The sequence below is a fragment of the Phyllobates terribilis genome, unplaced genomic scaffold (genome assembly GCF_046119375.1).
Source record: "Phyllobates terribilis strain yellow unplaced genomic scaffold, ASM4611937v1 Scaffold_1__5_contigs__length_1240528914, whole genome shotgun sequence".
In the NCBI taxonomy this organism is placed as follows: Eukaryota; Metazoa; Chordata; class Amphibia; order Anura; family Dendrobatidae; genus Phyllobates; species Phyllobates terribilis.
The window spans coordinates 274,583,764-274,600,358 of NW_027362761.1; the positions used below are offsets into that span (position 1 = coordinate 274,583,764).

At 44.2% G+C, this 16,595-nt stretch overlaps 1 protein-coding gene across 8 annotated transcripts in view; it reads right to left on the minus strand.

Moving 5' to 3' along the window:
• Window positions 1-3,676: 3,676 nt before the first annotated feature.
• Window positions 3,677-16,595, minus strand: part of GIT2 (GIT ArfGAP 2) — a 96,529-nt gene continuing 83,610 nt past the window's right edge. For 7 of the 8 annotated variants that reach the window (XM_073672781.1, XM_073672838.1, XM_073672789.1 and 4 more), the window contains 2 exons: window positions 12,650-12,713; window positions 3,677-10,744 (listed from right to left, as the gene is read on the minus strand). In XM_073672781.1, the coding sequence (XP_073528882.1) occupies window positions 10,532-10,744; window positions 12,650-12,713 (277 nt within the window). In that variant the 3' untranslated portion in view covers window positions 3,677-10,531. The remainder of the gene's footprint in view (window positions 10,745-12,649; window positions 12,714-16,595) is intronic. The other variant, XM_073672806.1, reaches the window with a different exon arrangement.

A 16,595-nucleotide genomic window follows, 5' to 3' on the forward strand; every position in this document is an offset into this window, starting at 1 on the left:
GCTCAGCGTCTCAATCACAATCGACACTCTGAGTCGCCTGGGCTGGTTAGTCAACCTACAAAAGTCATCACCAACCCCGAGTCAGTCTCTGACCTTCCTGGGAATGTTATTCAACACCTTCAGGGGTCTAGTGCTCCTTCCCAAGGACAAGGCACTGCCTCTCCATCTAGGAGTTCGCACCCTCCTCAGCAAACCCCCTCGATCTCTCTGGTTTGCCATGAGAGTCCTTGGCAGGATGGTGGCGGCAATAGAAGCGGTCCCATTTGCCCAGCTTCACCTCAGGCTTCTCCAACTAGCCATCCTCAAGTCATGGGACAGGAACCCTTTTTCTCTCGACAGGGAGTTCCAGCTGACGTAGTCACCCAGGAGGTCCCTGCACTGGTGGCTCAAGCCAACCTCACTAACAAAGGGGAAATCCTTTCTCACGGGTCAATGGAAGCTTCTGACCACCGTCGCGAGCCTGACGGGTTGGGGTGCGGTACACCACAGAGCACAGGGCAAGTGGTCCCCAGCGGAAGCGACCATGCCCATCAACATCTTGGAAATTTGTGCCATCCTCCTGGCGTTGAGAGCCTTCCATCACTTACTGTCAGCCTCTCACCTCAGAGTACAGTCAGACAATGCCACGGCTGTGGCATATGTGAATCACCAAGGGGGGACCCGCAGTGCCCAGGCAATGCGAGAAGTGACACACATTCTCCACTGGGCGGAAGACACAGGTTCGGTTCTCTCTGCGGTCCACATTCCGTGTGTGGACAACTGGGAAGCAGACTTCCTCAGCCGGCAAGGAATGGACTCAGGAGAGTGGTCTCTCCATCCCGAAGTTTTTCGCCAGATCTGCCATCGCTGGGGGACTCCGGACGTGGACCTAATGGCATCCCACTTCAATGCCAACTTCATGGCCAGAACACACGACCCGCGGGCGCTAGGAGTGGACGCCCTGGTTCAGGACTGGACCCAGTTCCAGCTCCTGTACATTTTTCCACCTCTCCCCCTGATATCCAGAGTGGTGAGGAAGATCAAGCAAGAGGGAGTTCCAACCATCCTAATCGCACCGGACTGGCCCAGACGTACATGGTACGCCATCGTACAGCTCACAGCAGACGTCCCCTGGTGTCTCCCCGACCACCCGGATCTTCTGTCACAAGGCCCGTTCTACCACCAGAACTCAGGGGCCCTCAATTTGACGGCTTGGCCATTGAGACCTAGGTTTTAACCCAGTCAGGGTTCTCGCCGGACGTCATTGGAACCATGATCAGGGCACGGAAGCCAACCTCTGCTAAGATTTATTACCGTACCTGGAACGCCTTCTTTACCTGGTGCGAATCTCGTGGCCAGACCCCACTCCCTTATTCCCTCCCCAGGGTACTTGGGTTTCTCCAATCGGGTCTGGAGGCCAGACTGTCCCTGGCCTCCCTTAAGAGCCAGGTGTCAGCTGTCTCAGTGCTTTTTCAGAGGTGCATCGCTAACAAGCCGCAATTAAGGACATTTCTTCAGGGGGTTTCCCGATTGGTTCCCCCCTACAGACGACCACTAGAAACATGGGACCTCAACCTGGTGCTGACAGCATTGCAGGAAACACCTTTAGTCCCACTTCCCCTTCTATCCCAGAAAGTGGTTTTCCTTGTGGCAATCACCTCGCTACGCAGGGTGTCTGAACTGACAGCACTCTCCTGCAGACGACCCTTCCTGGCTTTTTACCAGGACAAGGTAGTTCTCTGTACGGTCCCATCCTTCCTTCCTTTGCTGAGTTCTCATATTGTTTTTTTCTTGAGCTCGTACATAGTTGCCTTCTTATAGGCATGGTTATGTTATCCATGTTACGTTCCTCCTATTGCTTTTACACAAAACTAGAGAAGGCTGACGCCGTCCAGGGGTGTATACTGCAGAGGAGGAGCCACGGTTAATCTTTTTCAGATTATGCATAGTGTCGCCTCCTAGTGGACAGCAGCATAACACCCATGGTCCTGTGTCCCCCAATTAGAGGCTAAGAGAAAGAGATTTTACGGTGAGTACACAAAAATCTCCTTTTCTGTGAATGTGGACCTCTGTGTAACCCTGCCCGCACCATTGATTGGCAGCTTTCTGCTAAGTAAAAAGTGTACACAGGAAGTTGTCAATCAGTGGTATGAGCAGGATTATTCAGAGCTTATGAATATGCCTGTCTACCTGGCAGCAGGCTTATGTCTTCTAATGATAATCTTCTGCTGATAAAACAATGATTTTATGAAAAATACAGTAGGTAGCCCAGTAAGTGACATCACTGCAACCAGAGTCTCTGACCCTAAAATATGCTGCTCTCAGATTAGGTGTCAAAAATCTGGCAACAGATTCCCTTAAAGTTTTTTTTTCTGGCTAAAGGTGTATGTGTGTGGCAATGCAAATATTGTATTGTAGGTGTCACTTTGTAAGATTATGCCATCTGTGTTTATGACTTGAATGAACTTTTCATTCTGATATTTTACTTGAATAAAATTATAGGGTTTTTTTTTCAGAAAAAAAGTGTGCGTGTCATAAGTAGAGTTATAAAAATCAAAGACTGGGGGCATTTGATCACTGCTTGCACCCCCTGCTGAGAACAGGTAATTGAAGCAGGTTATCTGATGAAGAGCAGACATGGAATGTGTACACAGAGTAATTAAAAGCTAGCTGTCAATGTTGGATATCTATCTGGGCTAACAGATGCGTCCATGTATGCCTCCACTGGGGGGGGGTAAATGTTTTCGCTTGTGTTCCGTTCCTTTTGTACTCCATAGACCTCACAGGGTAAAGCAATATTTTAAGATGTTTTGAATAATTATAGCTTTACAGAATCCATGGATAGATACATGAGCGGGGAGCATTGTTTGCGTCTGTTGGTAAAATTGCAAACCTTTTGGTAGCGTACAACCCAGTGTGGTATGTATGGAATGCTTGAAGGATGTTCAGTAAAATGACGGCCATATTGGTTCGCTAGGAGGTTTCTCTGGGAAAATATGACCCAGAGCAGAAATGAGGGCCAAAACTGGATAAGAATTGGATATAATAAGCTGTCCCCCTCTTACCTCACACGAGGGAGGAGTGAGGGAGGGGGTCTGGCGAGACCCATTAGAACATGTCATCAAAGGAATACCCGTGTCAGACCCAGTAGAAACAACGAATATTTCAGATTTGTCTCCATTTCCTGCGGCGTTCTCCTCCTCCAGAAACTCTGACGGGTCTAATTTGTAAGACGTATCTGTATTTTATACTGATGTCTTATTAGTGCATCTTTTGCAAACTTTTTTAACCGTCATACGTTTTTGTATGTTAAATCAAAGGTGAGTAAGTTTGTCCCTGGTTGCTTTAACGTACCCACAATCTTGAGGAGAGAACATAGCTTGGCTGTGTTACCTTAGAGCCAGAGTGTAAATTCTGAACCGTTCAGGAGCTTTAGAAAGCTGGGTATGAATGTACAATGTGTTGCCCAGAGCAGGCCTCTCACTGTGGCGTGGATGTGGAGGCAGTGTGTGGGGTGCGCTTAGCTCATTGTTGACCTATTGCAATAAGTGAGTGGGATGCGGAGCCCCCCCATTACGGTCGCATCTGCGGCACGTGTGCCGTGAGCGAGTGGTGTTTATGACATTTTGGTGGCAGCTTTGACAGTGTTCAATAATTTATGATGAAACCGCAAAGAAGACAAAGTCTGAAAACTGGCCACTCTTAAAACAGTTTATTGCACAACTAAAAGTGGAAAATTAAAACCTAAGATAAAATTCACAAGTAAATTGTACAATAATAAACAATGTATACAATATCCAAAAGGCATGGTTTAATAATACCACATAAATACAGGCCAGAAACAGCCTTTACATTTCCTATGCCATAAAGAGTAGTATTAAGAACCTTAAAAAGGAGAAATCCAATTCAGCCTCATCAAGTAAGCTGCTCAGATTTATTGGTTTCATAATCGGTAACCAAGGCAATCCCACATCTAAAAAAATAAATCCAATATTTAGACATGTACGACACTTCAGATCGTTTGGCACTGGAGGTAATATTAACAATGCAAGTGGTTATAGTAAAAAAATGCTCTTTCATTCAAAAAATGCACTGGAAATGGGGGAAAGAAAGTGCTAATAATACTGTATATAGTTTACAATAAAACCTGCAAGCAATGCTTAATTGGCGGCATGTCGGCACAAAAAACCCACAAGAAAACAGGAAGAATGAGGTTTGTAAAATAGTGGTTTTGTGTCATGTAACAGGTATTCTACGCTGAACACGGACCGTTGGACAGAGAACAAAATAAGCAGCTGTTATTTTACCAGGGTAATACAGAATCCATACATATACATGTATAAAATGGTGTTCAAAAGGTTAAAAATGCACATTAAAAAACACATTAAAATAGGTCTGCTAAAGCAAGTAACTTGATTTAGGCCTCATTCACACTTCAATATTTGATCAGTGGTTTTTCACTTTTATTTTCTTAGACAACATCAGGAGTAGATTAAGAGTGTGTTCAGGAGTTTTTGGGGTTTTTTTAACTTGGATTTTGAAGGAAGTGCCTCTGCTTCATAATCCACATGAAAAAAAAAACACTTTAAAAATAATAGTTAAAGCTTGGTATAATTTTTTATATGTCGTGTGCCTATTAATTCCATGCAGATCAGTGGCTATTAAGGACATTATAGATTGAAATGCCTAGGCTAGTCTCCTGGATTCACTGCCTTTTAACTATGTAAAATAAAAATAAAACTTTTTCATCCCTAAATTTTTCTATTGAGGTATAGCCACAAACAAATTCTAAATTTTGCAGGTCAGAGGATATTCGAGCTCCTGAGATTCACACCAATTGCTCAACAGACTTCTTAAGACTATGTTCACACTCAGCCTTTTTTTTCTGAAGGGGAAAAAAAACTGTATTTAAGTCTATGTTCACACTGAATATTTTTGTAGCTTTATTCTGCAGAAACAAAGCTGAGATTTCAGAAATCACATGCTTGTTTTTTTTCCTTGCTGAATTTGAGCACTGCAGCATTATGAAATCTTTCAGCGTTTTTGCATCGATAGAAAGCAATGAGCAAGAGCAAATATGCTGCAAAAAAACACAGCAAACAGATTTTGCAGTGTTTTTTGCTGCATTTTTAATGACTAAAACTAACTTTATTAAGCATGAGGCCGGAGTCACATTAGTGTATGGCACCAGAAAAGATATGTTGACACTCGGCTCCAGCTCTGCTGTGGGCGTGAGCCAAGTGTCAGTGCATTGTGCTCCAATTCTCGCGCATGGGAGAATCGAAGGAGATGGAGAAATTCATTTCGCTATTGCCGGCGTCCCTGGGAATCGCACTGCACTTGGGTGATATCCGAGTGCAGTGTGAGATTTCACATGCACCTATAGTCTTATATGGGTGCATGCGATCCAATTCTCGGATGCGATTGTTTTCGGATTGCACTAGTCCAATTTCATTGCAAGTGTAAGCGAGCCCTTAGAAGCACGCAGCTCCTGATTGGGAGCGTGCAGAGTACAGAATCCATAGGAAGTTATAGGCTTCCTAATGCATCTGTTGTACTCCTCTCTGTGCAAGTTCTCAGGCTGGAGTTGTGCACTTCTAGATCTTTTGAGCAATTAGTAGGGAACTCATTGATCTGCAAAGAATTAAAGGGTCTACACTTCATTTAAACAGTAACTAAACTTTCGGTTAATTTTTTACTCTGATGTGTATTTGGAGGATGAGCTACTTCAAAACGCACAAAGTGTTAGAACATACCCTTTAAAAAAAAAAAAAATAACTTTCCTAATTTTTCTGTGTTTAGGATCTACTTCTGGCTTAAACAAAAATTGAAAACTAGGGATCATAATGTGAATGTGGTCTGAAGATATAAAAACCTACATCTTTATATGTCATTTAGAGCAGCAATTTAAACATATTCACTGTGTATTAATACTGATCAAACCTGCAAATAGTATTGTTAAATATCCAACACAAGTGCGTCAAATCATTTCCTTTACAGAAGAGAATAACATAATAAAGCATCTACTACTGGTAATGTTGTGGATACTGTTTATCAAGCTCAGTAACATTTCTAATAAATGGGACGGATTTGGAGTTGCTCTGGGATCTGAGGGACTGTGTCCCAGTGAAGGAAATACAGGTAGGGTGCCACTCCGTACTTACTGAACAAAGCTTCTGTAGTAAGCAATCCAAGAAATAGATGTGATGGTTCAGTCTGTGATCATAGATTGCACTAGTAAAAGGTAAAGCAAGTGAGATAGTGGCACAAAGGGAGAAAGTGACATCCATCTGTAATTAGATACAAAGTGAGCAAAGCCCAGTTCATCATTTGGTTATTTGATCATAGGTAAATCTGTGCACTCCCTGTTGCTCCCTAACAGAAGCCCCCTTTGCTTTAATGCAAGCCCTATTGCTATTTTAAAACATACAGACGTATTCTAAATGTTTCTAGGGCAGAATAGTTCTATTCATATGGACCTCCATTGCCTGAAGAGTAGAACATTGAGGTCAAGCGGCTCCATGCTGTACGGTCTCCGTCTGATATACAAGTCTTCTGTGTGCGTGGGGTCCTAAATCCGGGAGTTATCACAGTAAACAGTGGTCCTCTCTTCTGTAGCATAAAAATTACATTGGTATAAAGTACACACAGCCATTCTTTGTTACATTTAGAAACTACCGTAACATATCTATGGGTGATGACAACGCGGCCCAGCCATTCACAGAGTAATTTATATAAGTGGATCGGATTTTTCAGATCTCCACTCCAGGATGCTGCGTCAGGCCAATGATATTAATAATCAGAACCAAGGGTATGTGAACGTCCAGCAAAAGCCAATTCACATTAGCTGAGTAGATTTTTATCAGTCAACACACACGGATGGACTATCCTCGAACTGGCAGAAGCTTCTATCAATAGTAAAGTCAGAATTGATTCCTAGTGGACAGACATCCCATGAATACATAGGTCATGGAGCTTCACTTCTCACATCGCTTCCTCTAGGTTTATCACTTACTAAAAGGAGTTATGACTTTTGGTGAAACCAGTAAGAAATCTACTGTTCTACAACTAAAGGCCAGAAGACACAATGAAAACAGGACGATGGTACAACGCCAAGTCTCCATGCCAGGCTCTGACAGTCATTATCTGCATTTTACGTCTGGTCTTTGTGGACATACATGAATGCCCATTTAAAGCACCTTGGGCGCTCTTCTGCATCAATCCTCATTGCAGAGGTCATTTCTTCTACGTATCAGTGTCTAGGCTTATTCACATGACCATAGCCAGAATGGGCTACATCATGAGGAAGCAGGATCATACCCATACAGTTGTTTGGCATTGGCATTAGCACAGTTCCACCCAACACACACCATTGACTTATAACATGCATGTAAGGGCAGGGACACATTGCCGTATTTCTCGTCCGAGGATCGCATCGTAGACCTCGTACTGGCCGGCACCTCTCCTGACCGGAGCTGGACAGCTGCATAGAAATCCATCACGCTGTCATGCTCAGGTCAGGTGTCGGGCCAGTCCGCTCAGTGCGATGCGATCATCGCATGAGTTATACCGCCCAGTGTCCCTGCCCTAATACATTGCACACAGAGCAGAAATATAATTGAAACATGTGAATAAGGCCTTTGTGGTGCAATGGCACTTCTTCATACACAATATTGATCGCCTCTCAAGAGCTACCTTATTTTTAGTGTGTATGGAATGCCCTCGATGTTGTTCGTTTTTCTTTAACCCCAACTTTTTTTTTTGTCAACACTCAAGTTTAACATACATGACCTTTATTTTCTAGCACCATTTATATGCATTATTAGTATGCAGTAAAATAACCCAATGTACCAAAACACCAGCTTATTTTTTTCTTTCACGAATCCAGCCTATAGTAAGTATATAAGACAAACACTGACATGAGCAGCACCATGTTGATGGTTGGTTCTTACACTTCACCTATGTAAAGAAATGACCTCTGTCAGCTGGTTCTCAAAATAGATCAGGAGTACACTGCTCCCTAGCCTCCTGGCTTCTGCTTACCGAGGGGCGGGTGGTCTGCTCCTGATGATTGACAGTTTGGACTAGTGGCATGGGGGAGCAGCTGGCCTGAACCGTGCACCATCTAATGCTGCTCTATGAGGGAGCTTTGCCTCTGCAGCATCGGAGGAATACAGGGTCATGCACTGGAGCGGGCCGGATCTAGCGACTCTGCTTCTAAGCAGCCCTTGCAGACTGTATAGCAAAGAACTTGAAAGCGCTGCGCTTCTTGATTAAGAGACTGGCCACCGCTGGTAGACTGCAGCAGTGGCTGCTAAGCAAGGCAACAAGCTCTAATCTATAGAAGTAAAAATCCCTCCTTTCTTGATACCAGAAAGGATTTCTAATAACAGAATACAAAATTGATTTATGATGTTGAGGACAACCCTTTAATAATTCCATCATCTACAAGTGTTGAATTTGGCGCCCCAGGTCTATGATATTGTGGGACTTGGGTAATGGCTCCACACCAAGCTCTAAGTATTTACAATATATTTTTACACATTTAACGCTAATCTATAAATATGCAGAATTTTAATTTCGAAAGTTCACAATCCTGTCCGCTAATCTGAACGTGTACGCTTGTGAGGGACAGTTCTCATAATCAGTACAGGCACTTGTATTGATAGAGGAGTTATCAGCTCTACTGACGTGAGGTTCACTAAACACATTCCCAGAAATGTAGCAATTCTGGAGCATATAGGAATATAACAGGAATGATACAATATAGAGATATAGCACCTATAAATTTAGGAATAAATTGACTGCTGGGTGCTACCAGCTGAGGTCCTTACTGACATTATCCAATCAGTGCTGCCCTGTTAGACTGTCATTGACATCAACCAACCAGTAACTCCCAATTATCTATTTATACAGGTCTATGAGGAACAACACATTGTAGAATTCTGAGAGATCGTTCACGGGGATTAGTAACATTTACGAAAATAGAATCAGTCTACTCTCCCGCCATTGCTCACTTATTCCTCCGAGAAAAAATTGCCATTCCCTCTGCTCATCTATCATTCAATTTTTTTTTTATATACCGTAATCAAATGGGATGCAATGTCCTGCTAATCAAAAGGGGTCTAAGCTAAGTACCGAGACCCCCACTGATTGGTCAAAACACTGCTCTGAAGTGCGCAGCTCCTGCATGAGTTGCATGCACAATACATAGGAGCAGAGGCCCACATTACAGGGATGTGTCACTTACTGGGCTGTGTATTGCAGTTTCAACAAATCAGTGTTTTATCAGCAGGAGATCATCACTACAGGACAACTGGCCTCATACATCCTAGTCCAACCACACCCCCAGCACTGATTAGCAGCTCTCTGTCACTACACAATGTACACAAGTACACAACTGAGCTCTACTATAGATGCAGCAGAGAAAGCTGACTATCATAACTGCTGCGCCCAGTAAACTAAGTGATACATCTCTGGAATCAGGGTCTCTGTCTCTACATCAGGCTGCTGTCAGATTTTGTAGTACAAACCTGCTCACAAATTCCCTTTAACTAATAGTAGTTAACTTTTAAGTATTCACTGACCGACCAGACATTTAAGGAGACCTAACATATTCTTCAAGATGAGTTGTGACATCAAACTTCTATATCTGTAAAACCCCACTAAATATGGAAACAAATTAAGGAGCAGAAATTACATCTTGTGGGCTGAATAAGGAGAATTATTTTGATTAAAACTCATGACAGCTGGACCGGCAACTGTACAGACAGGCAATGCTGGAAAAGCAAAAGAAAAAGTTATCAGGTTATGAAAATGAAGAATTTTACAAATGGTAGAAGTTACAGCCCAAATCATAAACAAACAGGATAACATAGTAGGGTTTCAGCAATATTCTGTATGTTGTGCAAAGTGGGACAAAAATGTAGTCACAGCGATTTAAAGAGAATTTTTTATGGTCCTACAAAATAATGTCCTATCCTTAGGATATGCTATAAATATTAGGTTGCTGGGGAATTGACTCGCAGCAGCTTCAAAGACTGAAGAGGCCACAGTGTTTGGCCTCCTGATTGTTTAGCTGGCACAACTGTAACTACCCTGTGTTATGGATGGATCTGCAATTGCAACTCAGACTCATTCAAGTAAATGGGGTCAACTTGCAATTCCAGGTGCAGCCAGAAGGCCGGGGCGGTAACTGGTGACAATGAAAGGGACATAGTTTTCAGTCAGCTGATCAGGGCTGGTGTCAGGAGTTGGACCCCCAACAATCTGATATTAATGGGCTATCCTAAAAATATGCCATTAATGTTGTAGGCTTTAAAAACCTCTTTACAGTTCTTTGAATAATTGATGGAGTACAATGATTTTTTTGAAAATTTTACATATAAGGCAGTGGGGTAAATTATGATAGTCCAGAGAAACACTTAGAAGTAAAACATGCAAATAGTAATACTGATACTGATGAACCTGCCTAATTATCAAACAAAACCTTAAGAAAAAAAAATCAAGTTCTGTGTCCTTCAGGTAAAAACAAAGAGGTGACCACCATGGCTTAGTTTGTGTTTTCTTTGGTTGTGATGGTGACCAATTGTTTGGCAGCCTTGGCGATGTCATAGGCGCACTGAATGACCTGCTGCGTCACCAGCTGAACGTCAGTGCTTGGACTGGACTCTAGCGGCAGGGTCTTTTTGCACTCAGTTTGCAGCCGGTAAGCACTGGACGTAAGAAGTCGGAGCGATGTTCTCACCATGTCGGACTTGGGCTTCTAATAAGACCAAAAGGGAGCACAAAAGGTCATCACATGAACATGTCAAACATTTTTCCAAGAAACCTATGAGCAATCAGATATCAACAAAATACGGAAGTAATTTGAAAATCTATAATAGCAATTATGTGTTTTTTTAGAAGTATTTAAAATAAGGGTCCCCATGCACATTAGACTGTCATCTACCCACCGATACCGACGTATTCACCCGACAGTCTAATGTGTATGGGTGCGCCGGCCTTATGGTCGGGAAAGATGTCGATTATACATGTCCGATTTCATACTGCCGATCACATTGTTCTCCCTGAGATAAGCCGTCATGTCAGTTGGTAGCTCTCTCAGAGAATAGAGGAGCTGAAGCATCATTTGGTCGACAGTTATCTAATGTGTATGGCTGGTCTAACTCTCCAATCAGAACTCTGGACCTTAAAAGCAATCTGTCACCAGGATTTTGCCACCTAATCTGATGATCTGGCAGAGAGCCCGATTCCAGCGGTGGGTCACTTACTGGGCTGCTTGTTGTAGTTTTGGTAAAGTCACTGATTTATCGGTAGATGATTATCACTAGAAGACTAGTAAACCTGCTGCCATATTATCCAACCACACCCAAACCACTGAATGGGAACTTTTTGCCTATGCACAGTATTCGCAGAAAGCTGTCAACTGGTGTAGGTGGGGTTATATAGAGCTAAGAATTCAGAGAGCTGGGAGATCTGAGGTAGATAAAACAGTGATTTTATCAAAACTGCAGCAAAAAGCCCAATGATACATCGCTGAAATTAAAGTCTCTGACAACGTGATGCAAAGTCACCAAATTCTGTTCATCCTGTGATGCATTTATTGAATCCGGTCTCAGTGAGCGATCAAAAACAAAGAAAGAATCTTTTTTCTTTATGCTCTGTACTATGTGACCATACAAGAAGTATGAAGAATGTGTGTACAGTGTTATCTGCAGGACTACTTAAAGGAAATCTGTCAGTAAGATCAACTCCTTCAAATTGCATACAGACGCAAGCAGGTCTTTGAACTGTAAATCTATCAATACCTTTATTTCTTCTATCTGTTGCTGCGTTCCTGAGTGATTACCAATTGTAATTGCAAATGAGGTGTTAAGTGCTCTGGGCAGGACGGAGCACTTAAGGAGCCTCTGCCTCCCGAGGTTGGTTCCCCACTCAGCCCAACCTCTTTAGTTTAATTGAAAGCTCACTGTCTGTGTGACATCAGGCACCAGACAAGGAAATCAGACAGTGAGCTATCAATCAAGCTAAAGATTCTGGGTAAAGCAGGGAAATAATCTTGGGAGGCAGAGGCTCTTAAATGCTCTGTCAGACTGACAGCACCTCATTTGCATATGAATTAAAATTCTAATTACTCTGAGATGCAGCAACAGATAAAAGATATGAAGGGGTCAATGAATATAAATTTCCAAGACCTGTATATGCCATGTTTTGAGGGGGGGGGGGGGTGATTTACTGACAGATTGCCTTTAAAGAATCACTGCTAAGAATTCCTTTTAAGAGTCTGCACTTATTGTCCGTGTGTCACAAGGTCAGCATTTCTGCTTCTAGTAGTGTTGACTTGCTAGAGAAAGCAGTATTTCATTTTTGACATAGATAGAACTGCATCTTTATGTAGCGGAGTCATTAAATTGGAGGCAGTACCACAAAATTGGCGTTCTATAAAACGTCGTCTTTTTCAGATTTTGCTTTTATTGTGTAATTCCCAATGTAAGTCTCAATAGAGAATGCTTATACGGTTGTGCAGTCACAATGACAGCAGGATATAACCATGCAGCTCTGGGATAATTATAGGTGGGACACATGGATTTTCAGGAATAAGCAGGGTTTTTAACACTTTGTCATGATTACCAATTCAGGCCCACCAAATGCACAGTACTGCGCTTACCTTTGGGAAGAGGGCAGCCATTTCTGTCACTGCAACGTGTATTCTTTCTGAACATGGTATATAGCTGTAAAGAACAAACAACAGAATCTATGAATACTAAGTCTGGTTTATGGGGTCCATGTCCAGTATTTTCTTTACACTATCTGTGCAATCTGCCTGGTGATACTACAGTACCTTGGTGACATTGCTCATGCTGTGTGCCACACAAGGGTTAATGGCGGTCAGGAAAACCCTATTTTTTTATACAGTGTGAGTGGTATTGTAAAAATGGTGGCTTAGTTCTGTTGCCAATACCATCATTTTTTTTGCTTTCCCTATGTCTTCTACTAAAGGAATGAGAGTTCTGCTTCTAGAAGTATATCAATATAATATAATTTCTGATTAATACAGTAGATGGGATGACCTATTGTTTTTAGTGGAGGACATCATAAGGAGACTATCAATCAGGATGAGATAAATTGTGCTACTTTTATTTATACCAGGGGTCCCCGAACTGTGGCTTCTGTGCCCATGTGGCTCGTGGCATTCTGCCAGCTTGGTGCATTAGCACCAGGTCTACCAGCCAGCTATGAAGAGAAGGTCTCCAGATGGGGACTTTTGTGAGTAGTCCCGCACAGAAGAGCAGATCTGGGTGTGCATATACCGATGGGGGAACATAGGAGATACTGCCATTTAGAGGGATGCTTGGAACTAGATACAATGGTGTGGGGAGTGTGCTTGATGCGAGATTGCTGAATAAGGGTAAAGTAGGAACCCCTGGATGTAAGTATGCTGCAGATAAGGGAGGAGGGCACGAGGTCTCAGTGGACTTTCTTTGGGGACGCTTTGGCTGTCATTATACCAGTAATGGAGGAGTTGGGTCTCTGGGTGTCACTACGGTGGGGAGAGGGGTCACTGGATGTGGCTCACGACCATCTCTCAGAGCCAAATGTGGCTATCAAGGGAAGAAAGGTTGCAAACCAAATTTGTACAAATCCCTTAGCCTTAACCAGACTTGTGGACAACAAACCCTTACGTGAAAGGATGACTCCAGCATTGGTTGGTGATTATATTGAATAATGGGATTCTTCTCATATTCTGCATCCTATGTATTTCAAACTTACATACACAAAGGTGGCACGGCGTAATAAGTAATGTATTAGATGCAAAGACCACAAACCCATCCACAGCGTTAGTAGCATAATACCAAGAGCTCCACTCCAAGACTAGGACATACATCACACAGTTTGCACTCAGTTTATTAGTAAGCCAGGCCAAAAATACAATGTATTAAGTTCTGTGAAAAACAGAAACCCCAGCAAAAACACTTATGTTATGATGATGGAAAATTGTTTTGCATTGGATTTTTTTTTTGTCGGCTCTAAAATTACATTGCTACTTATATGCAAGTGTACTGAAATTCTGGTTAAAACCCAACTACAGTCAAAACCAGGGATTCAGGTGAATCCTTAGGGCTCATTCAGACGTCAGTCAGCGATTTATCTCGCGTGCAAAAAAGGAGATTTTTGTGTACTCACCGTAAAATCTCTTTCTCTTAGCCTCTAATTGGGGGACACAGGACCATGGGTGTTATGCTGCTGTCCACTAGGAGGCGACACTATGCATAATCTGAAAAAGATTAACCGTGGCTCCTCCTCTGCAGTATACACCACTGGACGGCATCACCCTTCTCCAGTTTTGTGCAAAAGCATTAGGAGGAACGTAACATGGATAACATAACCATGCCTATAAGAAGGCAACTATGTATGAGCTCAAAAAAACAATATGAGAACTCAACATAATAACGGCCCGGAACGGGCGACAGGGTGGGAGCTGTGTCCCCCAATTAGAGGCTAAGAGAAAGATTTTACAGTAAGTACCCAAAAATCTCCTTTACTCTGTCGCCTCATTGGGGGACACAGGACCATGGGACGTCCCAAAGCAGTCCCTAGGTGGGAAGCAATGGACGAATATTGTATAAACGGGCCCCTACAATTGGGGTACCGCTGCCTGCAGAACACATCTACCCAGGCTCGCGTCTGCTGAGGACTGGGTATGAACCCTGTAGTGTTTGGTAAACGTGTGTAGGCTAGTCCAGGTGGCTGCCATACACACTTGTTGTGCCAAAGCCTGGTGCACGTGTAGAGTGTGCCGTAATACCAGCTGGAAGAGGAGAATATTTGAGGCGGTAGGCCTCTTGTCTGGTGGATTTGATCCACCTGGCAAGGGTAGCTTTGGAAGCTGGCAGACCCTTGCGGCCGCCTTCCAGAAGAAGGAAAAGAGAATCAGACTTCCGGAAGGGCTCAGTCCTAGACACATAGATATGCAATGCCCTGACAAGGTCAAGCGCATGCAGAGCCTTCTCCACTCTATGAACCGGGAACGGACAGAGGGATGGCAGTGAAATTTCCTCATTGAGGTTGAAGTTGGACACAACCTTCGGAAGGAAGGATGGGACCGTACGGAGAACTACCTTGTCCTGGTAAAAAGCCAGGAAGAGCCGTCTGCAGGAGAGTGCTGTTAGTTCAGACACCCTGCGTAGCAAGGTGATTGCCACCAGGAAAACCACTTTCTGGGATAGAAGGCGGAGTGGGACTTCCCTAAGGAGTTCAAAGGGTGTTTCCTGCAATGCTGTGAGCACCAGGTTGAGGTCCCACGTTTCTAGTGGTCGTCTGTAGAGGGGAACCAATCAGGAAACCCCCTGAAGAAATGTCCTTACTTGCAGCTTGTTAGCGATGCACCTCTGAAAAAGCACTGAGAGAGCTGACACCTGGCTCTTAAGGGAGGCCAGGGACAGTCTGGCCTCCAGACCCGATTGGAGAAACCCAAGTACCCTGGGGAGGGAATAAGGGAGTGGGGTCTGGCCACGAGATTCGCACCAGGTAAAGAAGGCTTTCCAGGTACGGTAATAAATCTTAGCAGAGGTTGGCTTCCGTGCCCTGATCATGGTTCCAATGACGTCTGGCGAGAACCCTGACTGGGTTAGAACCCAGGTCTCAATGGCCACACCGTCAAATTGAGGGCCCCTGAGTTCTGGTGGTAGAACGGGCCTTGTGACAGAAGATCCGGGCGGTCGGGGAGACGCCAGGGGACGTCTGCTGTGAGCTGTACGATGTCGGCGTACCACGTACGTCTGGGCGAGTCCGGTGCGATTAGGATGGTTGGAACTCCCTCTTGCTTGATCTTCCTCACCATTCTGGATATCAGGGGGAGAGGTGGAAAAATGTACAGGAGCTGGAACTGGGTCCAGTCCTGAACCAGGGCGTCCGCTCCTAGCGCCCGCGGGTCGTGAGTTCTGGCCATGAAGTTGGAGACCTTGGCATTGAAATGGAATGCCATTAGGTCCACGTCCGGAGTCCCCCAGCGATGGCAGATCTGGCGAAAAACTTCGGGATGGAGAGACCACTCTCCTGAGTCCATTCCTTGCCGGCTGAGGAAGTGTGCTTCCCAGTTGTCCACACCCGGAATGTGGACCGCAGAGAGAACCGAACCTGTGTCTTCCACCCAGTGGAGAATGTGTCACTTCTCGCATCACCTGGGCACTGCGGGTCCCCACTTGGTGATTCACATATGCCACAGCCGTGGCATTGTCCTGTTGATGGTCATGGTCGATTCCACTGGGGACCACTTGCCCTGTGCTCTGTGGTGTAGGTGCACCACACCCCAACCCGTCAGGCTCGCGTCGGTGGTCAGAACCTTCCATTGACCAGTGAGAAAGGATTTCCCCTTTGTTAGTGAGGTTGGCTTGAGCCACCAGTGCAGGGACCTCCTGGTTGACGACGTCAGCTGGAACTCCCTGTCGAGAGAAAAAGGGTTCCTGTCTCATGACTTGAGGATGGCTAGTTGGAGAGGCCTGAGGTGAAGCTGGGCAAATGGGACCGCTTCTATTGCCGCCACCAACCTGCCGAGGACTCTCATGGCAAACCGGAGAGATTGAGGGGGTTTGCTGAGGAGAGTGCGAACTCCT